We start from the raw sequence: 21,284 nt of genomic DNA, 5'->3' as shown, positions 1-21,284 counted from the left end.
CCTTAAAAAGATTTAAGTACGTGCATCTCTTTTTCACTACCAAATATCTTTGATTTTTTTTTTTCCTTTAAAGAGTATTCTAAGTATTTTTTGTTTTTTATTGTAAGGATGGAAGAGAATAAAAACTCACATGTAAAAAATTATGTGATAATATATTGTTTTTGCATCATTAAAATTATTTGATAATATTGATTGTTTAATTTATTGCTCGAAACATCGGTTCATCCAATACCCATGATTTTATAGATATTTTTAAGAAAATACAATGATGTCAATTTATGTTTCCATATCACTATGTTAACGATCAGTTGATACAAAGTTAATTATAATGACATCTATGCAAGTTTTTTATGAAAGTAAATCTAAAAGAATTTAGTAATATTGAAGAGGTCTTAATATTATTCGAGTCACAACCAGTGATTTCTTGCTTCCTTTTTCTTCTTGTGATGTAATAGGAGAAGTAAGTCATTGTATGATTCGACATTCTACATTTAGGATTTGGTTCCAAGGTGCATTTCCTATGACACTATATGCTTCATACATAGTGCATGCATTCCCCATAGTCTTTGTAATTTTCGGGCATCTTTGATCGGTGTTCATACTTGTATTTCTATCCTATACTACTGTACTATATACTAATACGGCCTAGAAATTTAAGATAGTACTTATAGAATCTTATCTAAAAACATATGATAATGCCAGATAATAATGTATGTTGACTCCGTACTTTGATGATAAGTAATTCAATTGATGAATTAAATTTTTTATTGAATATATATATATATATATATATATATATGTATGTATATATATACATGTATATATATACATATACATATATATATATATACATATATATATACACATAGTATATATATATATGTAACTCATTTAGTATAAAAACAACAAACATGCTGTGCTTCACTAACTCGAGCCACTGCAGCCGTTGGTTACAAGCTGATAAACTAAGAGGTTAATTGACAAAACTTGACATTGCAAATATCTGATTGCTCTGCTCATGGAAATAAATACAAGGCATGCAAATTGCCTGGGCAAACATGTTATCAACACATGTAGCAGTATCTGTCAACTCTTTGGGGGCAGAAAACCTTAGAGAAAGGAATAAGCACCTGATTGCAGTGGCATTGGGGAAAGAGATGATGAATTGGCATTGCAATTATCTGAGTGAGCAACATGCTACTGTCACCGTCCACCACAAGCCCCTTGGATGTCCTTGGAAAACATGCTTGAACAAGCTAAAGAAATGCTGGGCAAAGCAACTGCTGAATCAGCAGAATTTGATGTATCAAGGAGGCATCATGTCTCAACATTTACATGAAACACAGCAAGTTTCAGAATTTCCTGAGGTCCATGTTTCCCCCCAGAAGCATCAGGATGCATGCAAGCGGGTTCACACATACAACTTAGTGCAAGCTGATCCTGTGGTTACCTTGTGTACTCTGCCTGTAAAATAAATCTCAATATTAAACCCGGACAGAGAAAACAATATGAGGTCACAGTCACATAATATACAATGGATCTATCACTCACCACATTCAGACGCTGCTATTAACCATTTGCTACTTCTGATCTCTCATCACTGCCAAGAGAGTTGTTTGTAAGTAGATCTGTTTGCATCCCAACCTCCTTCAGGCTCCTTCCTCTTCAAACCCCCACCTGGCACTCCATACATTCTCACCTGCTCCTCCGTGAATGCTTGCGAGGTTGCAACTAAGAGTTGCCTAGATGCCAAGGGCAATCGCTCATCTTTTCCTTCCAAATCTGTGTTTCCAGGTCCTGCATTGAGATCAAGACCTGGTGCAATCCATTTCCGAGTGCTATCAGAATTACCCTCTGGAAGGCTTATCACGTAAGGCCTTGGATAACTAGATAAAATGGCTCCAGCTTGTCCAAAAAATGGTGAAGGAATGGTAGGGAAACCTGAACCAGCTCCAGATGAAGAATCAACAAAGGTTGTCGACCCACCTGAAAAAGAAGTTGATGCAAGTGGAAAATTGGACCCAAAAGCAAATCCAGCATATGGAAATGCTGTAGCAGGAGAAAATGCCATGGCTGTGGAGGATGAAAACATGGGACCCCTATAACCATCGCCACCAAAGGGGCCACTAGCAGTAACTGGCCCCAAAATTCTTTGGGCTCCTGGAGCTGCAACAATTGGGCAAGGCTGCTCTCCTCTATCAGTCAAGGAAGATGGTATAGACTGAGCAGGATATGAACTACCAGGGGGAAACCATGGTGATAAACTTCCCAAGTCAACAGTGTTCATTCTGATGCCTGCAACTGGAGGTACAAAAGGGATGCTTCTAGTGCATTTTGTATTTTGGTTCCCAGTTGTAGGAGCAGCACAAGCATCATCAAGACCTGGTCCACTATTTAAATCTAATTCCCTCGACATATTGGCCACCCGATTAGGGACTTCTCCTGATGCTGGTCCTACAGCCAAGAATGGCACCTCTAATCCATAGGTGGTGCTTGCTAATAACTGCCCATTTTCGGTGCCTTCATCGACTCTATTTAAGTCAAGATTAAGTCCCCCAGAAATCTGTGGGGTTGCTTCACGATTTATTACCGTCCCCAACTCAGAGCTGGAAGACTTAGCACAGTTCTGGACAGCCATGTCCTCAAGAACTCTCTCATCAGGTTCATTCAGATCAATATTGAGTTGACGGCGGCACTGCTTCCCTGCAGAAACAGATGGTGGCATCTCTGGAGCTTTTCGTGGTTCTGCTGGCCGAAAAGCACTAGTGGCAGCTGAGCCTTTCCATCCAGTCTCACCCTTGCTCTTTAATAAGTTTTGAGGTGGAACAAAAGGCCCTTTTGCTGGTGCAGCTACTGTGATTGGAGCAGGTGAGCTGTTAGACATCGCATTTGCAAAAGAAGACAGGCCGGGAAAAAAAATTGCAGACGAACACACTGTTGCAACTGAGACAGCAGTCTCATCTAGGTTTCCATCATCTCCAAGGATGCCCTCGTTCAAATCAAAGTCAAGCTTATTGGCAATATCTGGCTCAGTTTTAACAGCCAATGAAGAAGCCTCTGCAGATAATGCAAGATCTGCCCTCACATCTGAATCAACCCCAGATAACCTCGAACCCGCAGGTTTTGCTTGATTCTCAGTTTCCTTGGCTTGACAACTGGACAATTGGTCTTCACTGGCTGATCTCTCTTGATGACGTTCATGTGTCTCCATCATTTTCAAGTCTTCAACAAGCCCAGCAGCATAAGAGGAGGTGGTTGCTGGTCTAACTGATTCATCAGCATTCTTAGAAAATGGAACATCAGAAGCACCCAATGTAATAACAGCATCACGACTCCTCTCCACAGAATCTATCATCACAGATCGTTGGTGGTCAGATGAGGTTGCAACCTCAAGTGCTTCTTCTGCTGAAGGACATGATTGAGATTCCTCAACAATCAGGTTTTCTGATAATACCTGAAGCAGAAATCTCAGGATCCTTGCAAGAAATTTCACAATTGCATATATTGCCACCTCCAATATTTTGAATGGCACATTCAATAGGAGGTTTGTTTTCATCTGCTGATGAGCTTCTTTCTTTAAGCTTGTATTCTGTATAGTGGTCCAAGACCCGTCCATCTGTCATCGGATTTTCGTCAAATGGAGTACCATCATCACCCTGCTTCTCCACTTCAGACGGTTTCAACACAAAAGGATGTCCATCTTTTTCTTCCTCAGGTTTACACTCCCTATGAGAGCTCATAGCTACAGTGGGAGATTGTTCAGCATGCTCGCTTGCTAATTTATTATACTGCAAAATGACATCAGTACAATTATTTCCTGAAAGCTCAGTCCCATCCTCATTTGAGACATCACTAATCAAGAAGGAACCAACACTCTTCACCTGCTTTTTGGAGTCTGCAAAAGCAGCTTCATCAGATTCAACATGACTCTGGGCCACAACATCATCATTTGACAACCTCGACTTGGTCTCTGTTGCAGGTGAATTTCCAGGTGAGACGGTGGGAGAAATTAACTCAGAATTGGAGATCTCTCCAGTTGCCACACTTGCAAGTAAATTCATCCCAACATCATCTTCAACAACCAAAGGAACACTAGCTTCAGAATATTTGATGCAACTTTCAATTAAGGCATTTATAGAACTAAAAGAACTTCTTGTGCTTGGTTCAGTCAAGAAAACTTCCTTTTCAGTTCCAGATGACGAACCAGCAGCTCCTGGAGCCTCTGTAGCACTTCGCATATCCTGAGCACTCATGTGTTCTTCATCGTGGATAGCTGCTAGTGATCTGACATCTCCAGCCCCTACTGGTGGTTCTTTGATATCATTGCTTTGCCATGCCTCTGTATTATCATTTTCCACAATATTAGACCGAAACACATCACCTCTTAGTTTCACTCTGAACTCACTGTGCTCATGCTTGTCCTGGACCCCAGGAGATGATGCTCTGTTGGCCAAAATAGATGGATCTTCAAAGGAACCTCCACTTACACTTTGAGCAGGGCTTTGAACATGGTTAGGAAGTTTTACAATAAGCCTGTGATTATTTCCACGATTAGCAACAGACATATCAATTGGCTTTTCACATGCCAAATCTGATTGTGATGATTTTTCCAATGTTGGCATCCTATTGAGAGTACCAGACTTACCTAGATGAGTTTCCTTATGAACTGCAGACATACTTGCTCCAGAAAACCCATTGCTTGATCTTCGATGACAAGTTGAACTACCAGCAGCCTTAGATGCGTTCATTGATCCAGCACTTGAATTCCTTTTGTCTTCCTTCCACAAAGAACCAATTGTTTTTGCATGATCACTAGAACAAGACTGACTGTTGTTCTGAGATTCACTTGAGCTACTGCTCTTCTCGTCTTTGGCTGTGGTTGCCGGCATCTCTACCCCACCAGTGTTAGTAGCTGCTTTGCAAAGTGGGTCCTTTGAGACATCCACAATGGATGCAGGTGTGATAGATTTTGAGACATCACAAGATTCCGGCTTGACTTGCCAAACAGGCTGGCTTGATGTGATAGATTTTGCATCATTGATCTTCGTAATTTCTGCATCAACTCGTTTCTTCCAGGTGTCAATAAGACTCCTAGCTTTTTTCTGGATCTCAGGGTTTTTATGATTTCGTAAATGGTTCACTGATTTACCGATATTACAACTCTGCAAAGCATTAAGGTTCACAGGCAATTTGTCAAGTGCTCGAAGGAGAGCTAAAATAAGTTCCTCAATAGCTTTATCACACTCTTTGGGACTACTACCATCGCTGGTCTTCCATTTGTACACCTCCTGGAGCCAGTCATCCAAGATTGGCACACCGTTAAGCTGCACAAACCTCCCAAGGCAATCATATCGATCAGTGGCTGCAATCACATCTGCAACCAAAATCCGGACAGAAGCATCTATTTTTCTCTCTGATCTATGAAGCTGCATTAGATTCAACAACTTGTCAACCCCTTTAGAGCTTACAAGCCGGCCTTTTTCTGTTATTTTGACTATTTCTGTCTTTACCATATTCTCAGATTTAAAGCTAACAGAACCACCATCATCTGGTTTAGCAGAATGCTCCTTCTTGATAAACTCAGAAACCTGATCACTCTTATCCCTCTTCTTCCCCTTAGTCTGAGACAGGACAGAGGAGTTAGTATCATGTACACTCTCTGAACCAGATTTTGGTTGTTGTGTGCTTGTTGGACCATTGAGTGTAGGTGAATTCCCACCTGACTGAGGTGCTGTGTTCATCTCCAGTCGAGTTTTGTTCAAAAGCTGATGTACTTCCTCCTGTCGGTCCTAAGGAGAAGAACAAACCATAAGAGATAACAGTGATCAGTTTATCAAAACAAAGGGCCACAAAGAAAGGAGTGAGCAATACAGAAATTGAAAACTCTCAAGGGGCACAAAACTCACAGTGACATAATCTTTATCGGTTAACCACCATAAACATTTGTTAGTAATGTCGTATACTCGTCTGCATACAAATGAAGATATTCCTACTGGAAGCTCAACACCCTTCCTTAAAAATGAGACTTTACATGGATGAAGCAATGAAGCTGCAGAAATCACATCCTTGTGGAAAGAGTAAAATACTTCATTGGGAGCTGCTTCAAGTAACACATCTTTTGCAAGCTTAACATCAGCAGGTCGGTAAAGCCAATTAACACAAAACCAAAGGTGACCCTCTTTGCCTGATGTAATCCAATGAATTATTCCAATGAAAGGTGGAGCACTGCCAGCCTGGAAAAGAGCGCAATCACCAACTTGAATTTTTCGCCCATCCTGAAGGGAAAAAGAAAGCAAATGATCAAGACATGTTCCATACTGTTCAATAGAGTAGGTTAATAGTATTACAAGACTATATAAAAACTATCACACACAAAAGAATAGATTTTGTGACATTCTGAAATGGTCATGACTAAGACAATATAATTAATGCTTTTCATTTGTTGCCGTGAGCAGCTCATAATATAGCAAAATACAGTAGTTACGTGTGAATACCAGATATGATCTTGTGCTTAATATAGAGCATTTTTATCAAAAGAACATAACAACAAATTAGGTATATTATATAAAAAGACACATTAATTAACATTAAAAAAACAGAACTCAACCCAAAGCACACAAACAAATATTACATCTAGAATTCAGAAATATAAGAATGTCCCTTAAGGTCTAAAATCCACTGGGTTCAGTACAAGATATAAAAACAGACTCGTACAAGTCACAAATTGGATCTCCAATTGAAAAAACAGAATTTAATATAGAAACTAGAAATTTGACTCAGAGGCATTGTCCCATCAATGGAGTCAACCGAAGAGCATAGGAGGCCATTGCAACCAACTAATGCATGTTTAAATCATGCGGGAATACGTCCAAATACCTTATCCTAGAAAAACTGTGTTGTGAAATTTTAAAAAATATTAACTAAAAGGTTCAATCATCTCTAAACCTAGATGAGACTTGAAGGGTTTACAGAATGTTTAGGACAATAAGTAACAGAATAATAATCACAAAGACCAAAAGCCAACTCTATCATCAGAAAGGAATCATCAAAACTCGACAAATCATATTTCAAGTCCATTTCCAACACCAAAAAGCCAGTTACCTTTCATCTATGCAAAATCTCTTAACACTTTTTCCCTTAATAAAAGGTTATCTTACTTTTTCACCGCAAAGTTGAAACTTCACATCATCTAAAACAAGCCACTTGCACTCGGCACACTTATTAGGCGACACCAACTGTGCCTAGTGAGTTCGTCCTTAACCAGAAATAACGTACTTGTGGTCGACAGCAAGACAAGAAAATACATATAAACACTAGAATTATTAAAATCTGTTTCATTTAGATTCTTTGAGGGAACATATGCTAAATATCTCAGAAGCCCCGTATCATATCACTTGAATAACCCAAAAAAGATGAAGTATTCAGCTTGAGATCTAGACAACAAGTTAAATAATGAAGGCAAAAAGACTACGAATCGAACAAGGCCCCCTGGCAACTTCAATATTAACAAAAACAGTCCAAAGAAAAGCATCATAAATTCAAAAAACTAAAATTGACAAGTGCGGATCGCTTTAATCATCATAGGCAAGCTATTCCCCTGAATCTCACGCAGAGAAGGAAGAAACCCACGAAAAAAGGGACCTTAAGGAACGAATCACACGGCAACCGTGGATTCTCCAACTCTAAGGATGGGTTCTCCGAGGGCGACGCAGGACGAGCTAGAAGAGAAGGAGCTGCTGCTGCTGATGTTGCTGTCCCGGGCGCAGGGACCGGCCACATATGCCACCGTCGTTTCCTCTCCTCACCTTCCGGCCCATGCATAGCCCTTCATCGTCCCCTGTTTTGGTGCCTCCGGTCCCTCCTCCGCCACGAACCATCAATCCCCCTCCACTCCACCCGTCAACAATTCCACCAATAGAAGAAGAACCTTAAAAGCTTCACCGAATCAAACCCTAGGAACGCGCACCCCGGTTAGAATCCCGCAAACAGAAACCGAAAGAGAAACAACCCTAATTGTATCGATGTGGAAGGAGAGACCGAGAAATAGATCAGAGGCGATTTGGTGGGCCGATTTGGGTCAAGGGTTTCACGATCTGACGAGAGCAAGAGGGAGAAGAAACGGGCGTGCTTCGGGTGATGAAGCGAGGAAAAATACAAAAAAAGTAAATATTGGTAAAAAGGAAAAGAGTGATGTTTAGTTTCGACGACAGCGACGTGTGCTAAACTGCGCCGACCGTCCGACGAGGGCCTAACCGAGTTACGATCGGTCTCACGAAGGCGTTTCGACACGGGGCCCCGGTGGGAGCATGCGCCGTTATCGGGTCGGATGCTGCGGCACGCGCATGTTAACACCGCGCCCGGTGTTATTATCGGGTCCAACCCGTTAACGTCGTGACTCGCGAAAATTGATCTGCCCCAATCAAACATCCAAACGGAGTAAGCAGCCACGTAAGACGCCAGCATGACAATCATTATATATATATATATATATATATATATATATATATATATATATATATATATATATATATATATATATATATCATTATGATTAATCTTTATCAACTAATTATCATTTTGCTTAGGTTCATTGTTTTGTGTCAACGGATATTGTATGTCAATATTAAATTTTGAAATTTGATTAATCATAAAATGGTCAACAAAATTTGAAAAAATAAAAAAATCCTTTTAAATTGTTTATCCTAATTTAATATAATTTTAATAAAAATAAAAAAGTACTAATAAGTCATAAATATCTTTAATTAAAGAGTTCTTTCATGATTTTAAAGTTTTGATGCCTTTTAATAATCAATTAAGATGTTTAATTAAGAAAAAAACAGGGATAAAGAGTGAGGGAGAATGAAATAAGAGAGAAAACAATCCAATCATTAGATCTCTGACGATTTGACTCAAGTGAATTGTTACGATTAGAATCCGATTATTATCGAGGTTAAAAATCATTGAGTTCCGATGATAATTGATATAAGTTGATCCATGTGATCGATTATGATCATGAGATAGATGTTGATGTTCAATTGTAAAATTGAAAATACACTTATAAATAGATCAAGATTTTGATTTCTGTCAATCCATTCAGCTTCATAAAATATATGCCTAATAGATAGGAACAACATGACCACTAAACATTTAGAATTTTTGTGACTGCATTTTTATTTTTTGGGTTCTATCCTCAAATCCTAATTGCCCCAAGTCAAAGATTTGGAGCTCCTATCATCTTCTTCCAATCTCCCCCAAATTAGTATGCTCATCACTGTTATGCTTAATTTTGGATTCTTCATATCTCTCCCAAATTATGCCAACCTATTTGTCACTGCGGGAGAAGAATAAGAGAACGTTAAGATCATACTAATAGGAGATTCAATTTAGAGTGTGTGGACATGAATTGATACTTGACACTCCTATATATGGATTAGCATCAATCATGGTGCTCATGAATGGTGTCTTGTGCAAGTTTGGACTCACTACATCATTGCCCACATGCCCGAGGGAACAACTTGCACAAGCTTACAAGAACAATATTAGATTGTCATCTCCTTCGACCCACCAAACACCACCAAAGCACCGAAAGAAATGGCTTGTTGGAGACGCAAAGGTGCAAGAGATGCATTAGGCAGTGCTTCAATAAGAATCAAAGATAATTTGCTAGAAGAAAACAGAAGAGATGCTGAATGAGGATCTAAATCCTCTGCTTCATTAAGCCATGAATCATGAAATAAGGCATCGAAGATATGTAGATCACGAAAAACGTTGCATGAATCAATAGGGATAATAATATTAGTGGATGAACCAACATTTACAATTTCTTTATCCGTGTAACAATCATTAATTACCAGAACTTTAATTTACAGCTCACATTAATGTTAATGTAAGACACATAAACATATTTTAGCTAGTACCTAATCTAAGAGAGACATCATTTATTAGTTCACAAGGAGTAAGTACTACTATGAGTTCAAATAATGATTATAATAGAGTGATCATATGAGAAGAACATAAAGAATATTTTGGTTACATACTATATCATCACAATTTATAGTGGAACAATGAACTATTTTCAAACTTCATAAGGATAGATATCATATGCAAAATATCATCTTTGAGTACATATAACAAATTAGCATGCAACTCTATCATCTGTTTGGCTTTAATTTTGCTGGGACAGTGCATGTCATATTAATCCCTGTCAAAGTAAAATCCATTCATGCCCAATGTGCTCACATTCATTACAACATTGGACATTTGCATGTGTGCCCATATGTTAGAATACCACACAATAAGGAGTTTGAAGCTCATCAGACATGGGAAAGAACATTCCTGAAACATTAAACATATGCATGTAGTTGTAGTTACACCTGATCATAACATCAGACATTTGCATGTGGTTCCATCTATTATAACATCACACAATGGAAAATTTCAAGCTCATTGTGAACAGAAAAAGGAGGCTTGTCATGTTTCTAATGCTTTGAAGGTGGAGTTTGCAGAGTAGTTGGTCATTACAGTGCAAGTACAAATGGTTCAGTCACACATTGAAGTGGTTATTGAACTCTGGCAAAAATCCAACCTTTAGACTGTTTGCGGTACCTACACAACACAGTGGGTCCTGTGGAAGGCTTGGGAAGGCTTGGGATGAGTGTGGCGAAGGGTAGAGAACTTGGAAGGGTGATATTCTATAATCTTCTCCTCCGGTTGTTCTCTCTCTCTCTCTCTCTCTCTCTTTTTTAATATTATCACCTGGTTGGATTGCATATCCTTTTGGCCTCTTCCGTTCATTCCTCGAAGTGGAGGGTGTAGAGACGTGGCAATGTTTTCTTGAGCAAGAAGATCTGTAGAGATAAACCGCGGGGGCGGTGGTGAGTTTGCAGAAGATTCCTCTGAGCACAGACGAGAGACAGAGAGGGAGAGAGCAAGGAGTCATTTTGTTGAGTTCGTGATACTTTTTTAAGTCATCCGGGGGACGCCTCCTCACTGCTTTTTCCCTATCTTCTGCTCCAGATGAGGAGGGTGGCTGCGTATTCTTCTTCCTTTTCTTTTTCTTGAAGGATCTTCTGGTGGGATTGCGACTGCTATTTTGGCGTTTTGGTTGGTGAAAGATTGGATTTTGACGCGTAAGTCCTTCAAATATTGAAGTTTCCCTTCACATCTCGGAGAAAAGTTGCCTTTTTTAGGGGCGAGGAGAGTGTGCGCAGGGGGAGTGACGTTTTCTGGCGATTTCTAGTGTTCTCGAAGTGGGTTTGTGAGGAGCACTTGGGAGAAGAAGTCAGATATGGCCGGAGCAGCGCCGCCGCCGAAGCAGGACGAGTTAGTGCCACATCCGGTGAAGGACCAACTGCCCAATGTTTCCTTCTGCATTACCAGTCCTCCTCCTTGGCGTAAGTTTTTCGTGTTCCGTCTCGTTTTCCTGTTCATTGGATGCTATTGACTCCCCTTCGGTTTGATGGATTTTAGTTGCAGCTTTGGTGCTTGTCGAACATTTTTGTAAGTTCTTGTAGCAATTTCTGTTCTGCACACTTCTTTTCTGTTTTTTACTTTGGCTTCTCTGAATTTTCCACAATTTTTGTTGGTGGAGTGTGTAAATTGTCTTGCAAAAAGGGGAAAAAAAAGACTTAATTGATTCCCCTTTTTTGCTCCATTTAAAATTCAAAAAAAAAAAACTTTTGTTCTTCTAAGTTTTCATCCGGATGATACTAAAATACAGTTTTGGAGTTCTACGATGAAAGCTTTATGTGCCCATATCCGTGCTCTGTTGTTTCCTGGTTTGATTCTTGGTCAATGATCTTCCTTTTCTTTATTTTAACACCATGATCTAATGTTAGAATGATAACCTGATGTTAGCTTTGGTTTTTTTGATGCAGCTGAAGTGATTCTTCTTGGTTTCCAACATTACCTGGTTATGCTGGGAACTACTGTTATCATCCCCACAGCACTTGTTCCCCAGATGGGTGGAGGAAATGTGAGAATTCACACAGACGCAGAAAATAAAGTTCGATTATGCAGTTCTTTAGGTTTTTCTTATGGTCGATGCCTTGTGTGATTTTGTATTTGTCAAAATCTAGGATGAGAAAGCAAGGGTAATCCAGACATTGCTGTTTGTGGCTGGTATTAACACTCTTTTCCAAACATTCTTCGGTACTCGCTTGCCGGCTGTGATGGGAGGGTCATACACCTTTGTCATGCCTACCATATCTATAATCTTAGCGGGGCGTTACAGTGATATCGTGGATCCTCATGAGGTTGCTACAAGATATTGGTTGGATTGGCACCTCTTTTTCATCATTCTGCAAAAAGTTGATGATTTTGTGTTGTTTCTATGCAGAAATTCCTGCGTATCATGCGTGGAACCCAGGGTGCACTAATTGTGGCTTCGACACTTCAAATTATTATTGGCTTCAGCGGGCTTTGGCGCAATGTAACAAGGTCAGTGTACTAATGTTATTTCCCTCTGATACCATATGACTTTATTCTAAGTGTTTTTTCTTTTTGCTCTTTTCTTTTGTTTTTGATTTTTAGATTTTTAAGTCCACTGTCAGCGGTTCCTCTGGTCGCACTAGCTGGGTTTGGGCTCTATGAGCTTGGTTTTCCGGGGGTAAGGATTTACTCTGCTGGAGATTATGATATTATATTTATACTGCATTAGTGAGCTATCTTGGGATAATTGGTATTTTCTTATGTGCTTTTGGTTACTTCCAGTGAATGCTCTATCGTCGCTCTTGACAGTGGACCTAACCTTTCATGGCTATGCAGGTTGCCAAATGTGTCGAGATTGGCCTGCCGGTGATTGTTCTGTTAGTGATATTCTCACAGGTAACTCAGTCTGAAGAATGCAATGTAACTAATGCACATGATAATGCATATTTCCATTCGACTACTTTGCACTAATGTATGCATATCATGCACTGTTCTTTAATTAAAAGAATCATGATTGCTTGCTTTTATCTATGTCCTCAGTATCTTCCTCACGCTATGCATTCAGAGAGGCATGTCTTTGACAGATTTGCTGTCATATTTTCAATTGTGATTGTATGGCTATATGCATACTTGCTTACAGTTGGTGGGGCATATAGACATTCCCCGCCAAAGACACAACTGCATTGCCGTACTGATCGTTCTGGTCTTGTTGGTGGTGCTCCTTGGTAAGTCTTCATTTCCTTCTTTCTTTAGTTTTAACCTGATACTTGGACTGAAGTTGTCTTGGAGTAGCTGGAGTTGTATCATTAGTGGACTGTAATTTTATTTCCATGCATAGGATAAGAGTCCCATATCCATTTCAATGGGGAGCACCAACTTTCGATGCTGGTGAGGCTTTTGCAATGATGGCAGCTTCATTTGTGGCCCTGGTAGAGGTTGGCACACAACTCTATCTTACTGGAAAATTCTTTAAAGCAGTGGAGTTGGCTGATCGATTTTTCTTATGTCTGTGCTTATGCAGTCCACTGGTACTTTTATGGCTGTCGCAAGGTATGCAAGTGCAACACCAGTTCCTCCTTCAGTTCTCAGTCGAGGCATTGGTTGGCAGGTGAGAATATCATCTCTGTTTGTGATGCAGTAACATGAACTTCGATCTATCTTGTTTTCTGAAATTTATAACACATTTTACTATTTAGGGTATCGGTATCTTGTTGGATGGATTATTTGGAACTGCAAATGGTTCATCAGTATCAGTGTAAGGATTATTTTAGACATTCAACTTTCTCGCATGCTTTCATGGCAGTTGAGAAATCTCTTTTCTTTGTCTAAAAAAAATCTGAAACTCATCACACTTCTGCAGTGAAAATGCTGGTTTGCTGGCTTTGACACGTGTCGGCAGTCGGAGGGTTGTGCAAATATCTGCAGGATTCATGATTTTCTTTTCCATTCTTGGTAAATTGTTCATATTTGTGATGTTTCTATCTGCAAAGGTGTTCACTCTAAATAAATTTGCTTCTACAAATAATTCACTCATAATGGTAGTTAGATGATGATGTTGTCTTGCATGTGTACCAAAGTTCATAAATGTTAGGCTCATAGCGGCTAATGAATTCACATCAATGATAATAATTTGAACCATTTTAGAATTTGGTCAGTTGCCTAATCAATTACATTGGTAATAAAATTCCCCAAAATGGACCAGGTATGTAGACTAAGATCTATCAGTACCCCAGCCTTTTTACTCATTCCAGCCATCCAAAAGAAAATCTAACATCTTTTAACCATTAATGTCTTAGTAGGATGAAGCATCGCAATAGGTATTAAAGGATATACTTTTGGTCAATCTAAACATAGTGTCTACCTTTAGCAATTGTCATTGTTTAATCCTCATCTTTATTCTTTAATATTGTTAGACTACTTTGATATTAATCTACACCCTTTCTATGTGTACCTTTCTTATCTATCAACACAAGCTGCGGACCTCCTCTTGGCCTATTTTTGTTTCATGTCGACCAAAACATCAACTCTTTGGGCTTTCAGTTAGTAACGATGCCATCTTCTTTGTGGGGTGTGGTAAGGTAGTCTCACATCTCTCTCGAATCCCTCCTCTCTGTGATGTCCTTTTGCTCTGACAATTTTCTCTCCTCTCTTCCTCCACAAATAGGCATTGTTGGCCAAATCCTCTCTCTCTCTCTCTCTCTCTCTCTCTCTCTCTCTCTAGCTCGCTCAATGCCCTACCAACTATATTTGCTGCTTCTTTTAGCCACTGATAAGCTCCGAGTATTGCAGCACTAGTCAGTTGCCTTAGAGACTTGCAACAGGTGTATAAGAGTTCTCTTTTTCTTTTGAACTGTTAAATATTGGAACTTTCACTTTTCTCGTTGTGCCAAGATAACATTATTAATCCTTGGCATGTATAGCCATGCTTTGCAAAGTGTGGTACATGATTCATACCTGTTCACCAGGTGCCTGTCATGTTACTACATCAAATCGGTATCCTCGAGTGAAATTTTACAGCATAGAATACATGTAATACAACTTTTTATATTTAAACTGTCTCCACATTTCTAGTGTTGTTTGCAACATAAGTAATTTGTACTGAACCTATGTTTTGTTTTCTTAAGTTTCCCTTTCAAAATGGTAGCAGAAATTAAGATATGCATTTTAATGAAGCATGATCAAGGATGACATAATGTGGGAATTCGGTTCAGTTTAAGTGTCTTCAATTACTGATTTGACTGTTTTTCTTCTGTCGACTGAGCTAATCATGTGTCTTTGTGGTAGGGAAATTTGGAGCAGTTTTTGCATCCATTCCTGCACCAATTTTTGCAGCTCTTTACTGTCTTTTCTTTGCATATGTTGGTAAGTACAATGTACTAAACATCTTGCCATCCCCATTAGTGATAACTTTTGATGATTATTGGATTCACTGTGTAATATATTGACAGGTGCTGCAGGTCTTAGTTTCCTTCAGTTCTGCAATCTTAACAGCTTCCGAACTAAATTCATCTTAGGATTCTCTGTTTTCATGGGTTTGTCGGTTCCACAGTACTTCAACGAATACACTTCTGTTGCTGGTTATGGTCCGGTCCACACTGGAGCAAGATGGGTACGTTAAAAACCACATCTAGCACTCCCGTACTTTAGTTTGTCCGGTAGCCAGTATACTGATGATCCTTCCTTTTCTCTAGTTCAACGATATCATTAATGTGATATTCTCTTCGAAGCCATTTGTGGCGGGCTTTGTGGCTTTTCTCCTGGACAATACCCTCCATCGCCATGACAGTGCTGTAAGGAAAGACAGGGGTTTTCATTGGTGGCACAAGTTCCGATCCTTCATGGGCGACACTAGAAGTGAGGAATTCTACTCATTGCCTTGTAATCTCAATAAGTTCTTTCCATCAGTGTGAGCTTCATGGACTAACAATTGTTCGCGATACATCACATCTTGTCCTTTTGGAGAGGTTTTGGGTCATGTTCTAGTGGATCTCTCTTTGTTTTGGTCCAGGGGAAAACTTATGATATAAATGTATCCTTGAGGATTTGCCTGTTAAAATTTACCTTTAATATATGTTTAATTTGTATATGTCAGAGTAAACACAGATCCATATGTGCTAGATGTTGCTACCTTATTTTTCATGTTGGCTCTAAATTCTGAATATGTTTTGTTGGTCGAACAATTTCAGCTCATAATATTAATATAATTTGCATGTGATGACAAATCCAAGTCAAGTTAGGAAAAAAAGAATGCTGACCAAGAGAGTGGTTCTTTTGACTGCTTTAGGGTTGACCATGCTGTCAACCAGATGAACTTTGTTTTTGCTGCAGCTGAAGGCTGAAGACCTGGTTTTGGTCTTCAGCTAAAAATACCTTTGGAGATTGGTCTGCTCAAGGAACTACTGATTTGAAAGGCTGACAAGTTAATCTATATGTTTATTCCTGCTTGCAATTGTGTTTCTTTCAATTCTCTGTCATTTCACAAGTCAGCATGTGGATTGAATCCTATGATATGATCTAGCAAACAGAACAGTGAGAGGTATCATTTGTCTGTGGTCCAACCACTGAGTCATGTGACAATTCAAATTGCATATTTAGTTCCCCAGTCTTATTCTTGCAAACAGAGACAGTTATAAAATGTTTCTTCAATTTATTTAGATACCCTTTTGTATTCAAGAATCCAACTTTTGCACTTGAGATCTTTGTGGTGGCAGCTGCAAGCCCGCAGTGATGGAGCTTTAGGTGCACAGAGAGTACCACTACTTACAGAAATCAATGCATTATGGAGGCCTGAAGTCATTATCTTTTCTGTTGGTCAAAGAGTGACGGGGGAAGAATGTTGTGGGTAGACATTACGAAGGTCTCATGGGTCGATCACAAGAAAGCCATATCTGAAACCTGACACAGTTTTGTATTTGTGTTGCAGTTAGTCTAAGAAAGCAGATCATATTGGTGTAATCATCAGATCTGCCCAAGTGTGCCCACTTCTCATGCTCACATGCACTCTTTGGATTCTTTGCTGTTGTTACTTTGCCCAGGAGCACTTCTGCAAACACAGTAAACTACTGCATCTCCGCTGATAACCAGCTGAGAGACACTAAAGTTCAAGGTTGATTCATGTCCCTTAATGAGAAGCAAGTTTTTGAGGACTTGAATCTCTTGATTCAGTGGCATTAGATTTAGTAGTGGATGTAAGATGTAGAATCAACCAAAACTGAACCCAAGCTTGATCAGAATGTAGTTCTCATTCTGATGTATAAAACTGACATGGGAAAATACAAGGTTTAGTGTAATCACCAGCAACACGTTGCTGTTTGATGACCACTTCATCTTTGCTAGTTGTTCTATTGAGAGAGAGAGAGAGAGTCGGATGCAGCAAAAGTGGTGACACAACACCTCGGTGATTTGGCTTTGATTCCAAGTTTTATGAAACTGGAATCATTGGTTCCAAACTGACAATTCGGGTTTGACGATTAAAAGAAAAAAAACTTTTGACATTTGACCAACAGTTGCGCTCAAACTTCAATAGCAAGCTTCAGTAAAGGATTGTCAACGACAAGAAGGGGTAGCCAATAGCAAGTTTCGATAAGACACTGATCTCTTGAGAAATCCATCGGGTGAGACAGAGAAAAAAAATACTACAAGTAGACTTCCCTGAACCAAGCTAAAACCCCCAACCTACTTCTCTAAGGAGTCACTCGTGCAGCTAATCACCCAGTAACTGAAAGAATGATGGAGGTATTCAGATGGTAGGCATCTGGGGGATATGAAAGAAACAAAATTCTAGAGAAGTCTCTGTGCAGTAATCTAGATAATATCAGTAATCACAGCAGAAAAAAGATAAATCTTGAAAGAGTTCGAGAATCATCTAGGGAATGACATGGTAGTATGTTGCTGGTTATGAATAGGAGAAAAGTCAAGAGAGTCTCCTTATAATGATGCAATAATCAATATTCAGAAACAAAAATAAATGACCAGGAACTTATGGAACATGAAATTGCATTTTGAGGAGCCTCTATGAGAGAAGAGAAGTCCTCTTTGGCTCTTTATATAGCCTGATTCTCCAACTCTTTGATCAATGTGGAACAAAACTAATATGAGACTAAATATGACCTTATTAGAAAGAAAACAAGACAATAGAGATGCAGAATCATGGCATGTGGAAACTCATAGATGATTCAATACTTTTAATTCTTAAAATTGCAATGTTCTAGAAACTAGTCAAAGATTACACTGGCATTGTCAAGGTCACCTGAATGTGCGATGGTTACTGAGATTGCTGGAAAGTCCAGATCTCCCAGTCCTGATCGACATAGTTTTGTGCCCACAAGAGAGCTGCCCTTGCTGCTACAGGAGCCCCAGGAAGTTTCTTCTCCTTTAGTGCAAGCAACATCTCAGTGAAAGGTTCCACCAACAATGTCCCAGGGCCTCCATACTCCTTATGTAAGAAGTTGCTGAATATCTAGATTAAAGGGCACAAAAAAGATGCTGTTAAGATTTTGATAATTTGGTAAATTAATATCCCTATAAACAATCTTATAAAACAAAGCCATGCACATGCCACTTGTATATTAGACAAAACATGAACATCGAGCACGGTTGTGTGAAGGGGCTTCTTCAATGATCTTTGGGAAGAAAAAATTGATAGTATAAAACCATGTATAGCAAGGAATGACCATCTCTCATATACCAAGATCAGCAAAGGCAGAAATAAGTTGACTGTTTCAAGTCCTTCCTGTGGAGATTCTATTACTCAGGCAAATTGGATACAGGCATTGATCCCAAATATGTTGATTAGTGTGCCTTGATCTTGATTATAATCTATGGACTTGATATTGTTAATGAAAATAACATAGGTTGGTCCAACTATTAATATCTGATTGCAGTCCCAAGATCCCATATAATTTTGACCTAAACAGTTCATAATGGTTTCCACTATACTGGTTTGATCGATCATTGCTAAGGAAGACAAATTTAGCAGATTGGGTGCGTTGTTGAATTGTACAAGAAAACTGATTTTTCTACTCAAGTATGATAGCCCAAGACTGCCAGTGTCACAGTTCAATTGCTGGATAGGATGCATAAACCCTTTCTTAATTGAATGAACTGCCCATCTAAATGGCTATAAGTGACATCACTTTAGTTTCCAATCCACGGGTTTTATCAGTACTCTTAACTAGCCACTTAAAAGGCCCAAATTTTGTGATCTCAAAATCAAATCTTGACAACGAGAGTGATAAAGCAACCAAATGCACAACATCAAAGACGAAGAGTACGCGATCACCAACCTCCCCACAGAGTTCCACTACGGTATCCACGTCGTCGCCGAAGATTTCCTTACTCTTGAGAAGCTTCCTCCGAAGGTCATCCTCGAACTTCCGAGTCTCCTGCAAAGTAAAAAATCAACCGTAAAACGTTTGTTCCCAAAACCAAGCAGTTTTGAATATAAAAAAGCCCGCACATAATAACGTAAACAAATGGGGAAGACAAATTACAGCTTTGGCGAATTCGGGGATCGGGTCGGGGTAGACGTAGACAGGCCGCCGCCATGCCGCCCGGGAAGGACTCCTGGAGGAGGTATTGAGGGGAATGGGGATCGAAGACGGGAAGGAGAGGATTGGTTGTCTCGCGAACGGCGGAGGAGAAGGCCGAGATGAGGCGACGGGCGGATGGGAGAAAGAGAAGGGAAGAGATAAAGAGCGAAGGCTCATCGGAGTCCAATACACAACCCAACATATTACGTACGGTTCGTGTCGAGTCGTAGTTAAATACAAGTCCAACCCGACCCCTAAAATAAATGTAAAATTACATTTTTATCCCTGTAAGAGCTAAGAAATGTGCTTAACTAAACCTTAATGTTTAGCCAATCCAACTCAGGTCAAGTTAGCACTGTTCTACATGAATCATATGCTCCTCCTGCTTTCCATACTTCAGTTAGTCTGCAAGTGAAGAAACATTTGTTGCCCAATTCAGTAACTTCAGTGACTCCATAAAAAAACTATTCATCAACTATTATGACTCCATAATACAGCTCAAACAGACATTGATTTATGCAACTCACACATCAAAAGAATATGAACAAAGACAAGTTCTTCCAAAGCTTAGTACTAGCAACTGGTTGTCACACTATCATGTAAGTGCCTTGGGAAAAATTGAAGCACAAGGCCTTGAAGAACACTGGAGAGGTTTATGCAACTTGGACACCTTCAACAAGAACTTTATCAGCAGGCAATGTTATGTCTTCATTCTTCTCTTCAACCTTGCTGAAGCTGCTGAAATTGCCCTTGGTCATAAATAGCTGAGCATGGTGGTGCTTGCAGTAAAGTCTTCCCTCATGTGTGATGAAGTTAGATGGGCTAATGGTGCAGCCTCCATGGCTGCACCTGAAGCAGGGCCTGTGGTATGAGTTTCCATCAACAGCCACCTGAACACAAGAAAATAATGCCAAATTTATGATCTACTAAAATATATTCTGTAAATTATTCAGTACAGTTGCTGAATGTGCATCACAATTTCACGCAAATCAGATAAATTTGTATGAGAAATTTCTTGACCAAGTCATCAAATTTTGCACTTTGCAGTTCAACATACAAATAGTGACTCTCGATAAAATGAGTTCGATATACATTAAACACTAGATTGAAGTCAACTTTATTCTTGCTGTTAAGCTTATGCATTTAGATCTCATAGATAAAACACAAAGGCTCAAGTTGGAGGATAAAATTGATAGACTGAGGAAAAATACATGATTTAACAGATCTAATTTCTCTTCATATTTCAGGAGAATAATATGAACATCAGACATACCTTCTCAATTGGATACACTGTTTTCTTGCACTCAACACATTTGTCTTGTGTCCCGAGAAAAATAGTCGAGTACCGGTTATTAGCAATGCCCTGCAGCATATGAGAAAAATAAGAAGATTGCGATGGATCGATTTGGTTTAAGCGTATCAAAGCTATACTACCTGTTGACCGATAGATCTGTCTATCTTAGAAGATTTCGGAGCACCTACACGAATGAAAGAGTTTCTTTTCAGCATATGAACATGACAACGTATCATATAAAAGAGTGTTGTATACCTTCGAAAATTTTATCCAGGCTGCCGGTCATTTTGAAGAGTTGGTCATAGTGAGGCTTGCAGTAAAGAACTCCATCAATGGAGCTATAATTGCTGAACTGCAATATGAAATCAAGATTTATTCAATCGGTATATGCAAAATTACAAGGTTAAAAGATCAAAAGCTGCATATCTTGAATAACCAATGTCATGACATGCAGTAAGTGAAAATTTCATCGCATGTTTTACATGTCAAATACAAAGAACTTAACCTAAATTAGAGTATTAAGGCCTTGT

The 21,284-nt window shown here is 39.3% G+C and overlaps 4 protein-coding genes across 8 annotated transcripts in view; 1 reads left to right on the top strand and 3 right to left on the bottom strand.

Annotated features, from left to right (window-relative positions):
* Window positions 1-946: 946 nt before the first annotated feature.
* Window positions 947-8,137, bottom strand: LOC135580752 (uncharacterized). The gene is given in 5 exon segments (XM_065162578.1): window positions 947-1,464; window positions 1,552-3,586; window positions 3,588-5,789; window positions 5,907-6,275; window positions 7,642-8,137. Coding segments are annotated over 4 exon segments (4,740 nt in total). The 5' UTR covers window positions 7,822-8,137; the 3' UTR covers window positions 947-1,464; window positions 1,552-1,597.
* Window positions 8,138-10,795: 2,658 nt separating this feature from the next.
* Window positions 10,796-16,015, top strand: LOC135580749 (nucleobase-ascorbate transporter 6-like). Of its 5 annotated transcripts, XM_065162074.1 has the most exons (16): window positions 10,805-10,874; window positions 11,017-11,129; window positions 11,240-11,393; window positions 11,877-11,974; window positions 12,078-12,254; window positions 12,338-12,438; window positions 12,532-12,607; window positions 12,766-12,825; window positions 12,970-13,154; window positions 13,268-13,364; window positions 13,451-13,537; window positions 13,626-13,684; window positions 13,790-13,881; window positions 15,214-15,291; window positions 15,378-15,538; window positions 15,621-16,015. In XM_065162074.1, the coding sequence occupies exons 3-16, from the start codon at window positions 11,288-11,290 to the stop codon at window positions 15,837-15,839; spliced, it is 1,596 nt and encodes a 531-aa protein (XP_065018146.1). In that variant the 5' UTR covers window positions 10,805-10,874; window positions 11,017-11,129; window positions 11,240-11,287; the 3' UTR covers window positions 15,840-16,015. The 5 variants fall into 5 exon arrangements, with proteins under 5 accessions (XP_065018144.1, XP_065018143.1, XP_065018146.1 ...); XM_065162072.1 differs by having other exon boundaries at window positions 10,796-11,103; window positions 11,190-11,393; XM_065162071.1 differs by having other exon boundaries at window positions 10,796-11,103; window positions 11,177-11,393.
* A 2,069-nt stretch (window positions 16,016-18,084) lies between these two features.
* Window positions 18,085-19,751, bottom strand: LOC135644812 (protein PLASTID REDOX INSENSITIVE 2, chloroplastic-like). Its single transcript, XM_065162730.1, has 3 exons — window positions 19,422-19,751; window positions 19,215-19,313; window positions 18,085-18,388 (listed from the first exon to the last, which is right to left on the bottom strand). The coding sequence occupies exons 1-3, from the start codon at window positions 19,635-19,637 to the stop codon at window positions 18,194-18,196; spliced, it is 510 nt and encodes a 169-aa protein (XP_065018802.1). The 5' UTR covers window positions 19,638-19,751; the 3' UTR covers window positions 18,085-18,193.
* A 165-nt stretch (window positions 19,752-19,916) lies between these two features.
* Window positions 19,917-21,284, bottom strand: part of LOC135644811 (LIM domain-containing protein WLIM1-like) — a 3,768-nt gene continuing 2,400 nt past the window's right edge. Inside the window, exons 2-5 of the mRNA XM_065162729.1 lie at window positions 21,010-21,106; window positions 20,895-20,938; window positions 20,734-20,823; window positions 19,917-20,350 (exon numbers count right to left, since the gene is read on the bottom strand). Coding sequence (XP_065018801.1) covers window positions 20,114-20,350; window positions 20,734-20,823; window positions 20,895-20,938; window positions 21,010-21,106 — 468 coding nt within the window. The 3' untranslated portion in view covers window positions 19,917-20,113. The remainder of the gene's footprint in view (window positions 20,351-20,733; window positions 20,824-20,894; window positions 20,939-21,009; window positions 21,107-21,284) is intronic.

This window comes from Musa acuminata, chromosome BXJ3-8 (genome assembly GCF_036884655.1).
Source record: "Musa acuminata AAA Group cultivar baxijiao chromosome BXJ3-8, Cavendish_Baxijiao_AAA, whole genome shotgun sequence".
NCBI lineage: Eukaryota > Viridiplantae > Streptophyta > Magnoliopsida > Zingiberales > Musaceae > Musa > Musa acuminata.
The sequence above is the reverse complement of the archived record's forward strand: the minus strand, read 5'-3'. Positions and strand labels throughout refer to the sequence as shown.

Excerpts from the sequence above, each read along its gene's own strand:
- LOC135580749 (XM_065162072.1), top strand. The coding sequence starts at position 11,288 with ATGGCCGGAGCAGCGCCGCCGCCGAAGCAGGACGAGTTAGTGCCACAT. Across the intron at positions 13,365-13,450 it reads CATTTGTGGCCCTGGTAGAG|TCCACTGGTACTTTTATGGC; the intron begins GTTGGCACACAA and ends GTGCTTATGCAG. Across the intron at positions 13,685-13,789 it reads AATGGTTCATCAGTATCAGT|TGAAAATGCTGGTTTGCTGG; the intron begins GTAAGGATTATT and ends ACACTTCTGCAG.
- LOC135644812 (XM_065162730.1), bottom strand. The coding sequence starts at position 19,637 with ATGAGCCTTCGCTCTTTATCTCTTCCCTTCTCTTTCTCCCATCCGCCC. Across the intron at positions 19,314-19,421 it reads TCCCCGAATTCGCCAAAGCT|GAGACTCGGAAGTTCGAGGA; the intron begins GTAATTTGTCTT and ends TTTACTTTGCAG. Across the intron at positions 18,389-19,214 it reads TAGTGGAACTCTGTGGGGAG|ATATTCAGCAACTTCTTACA; the intron begins GTTGGTGATCGC and ends CCTTTAATCTAG.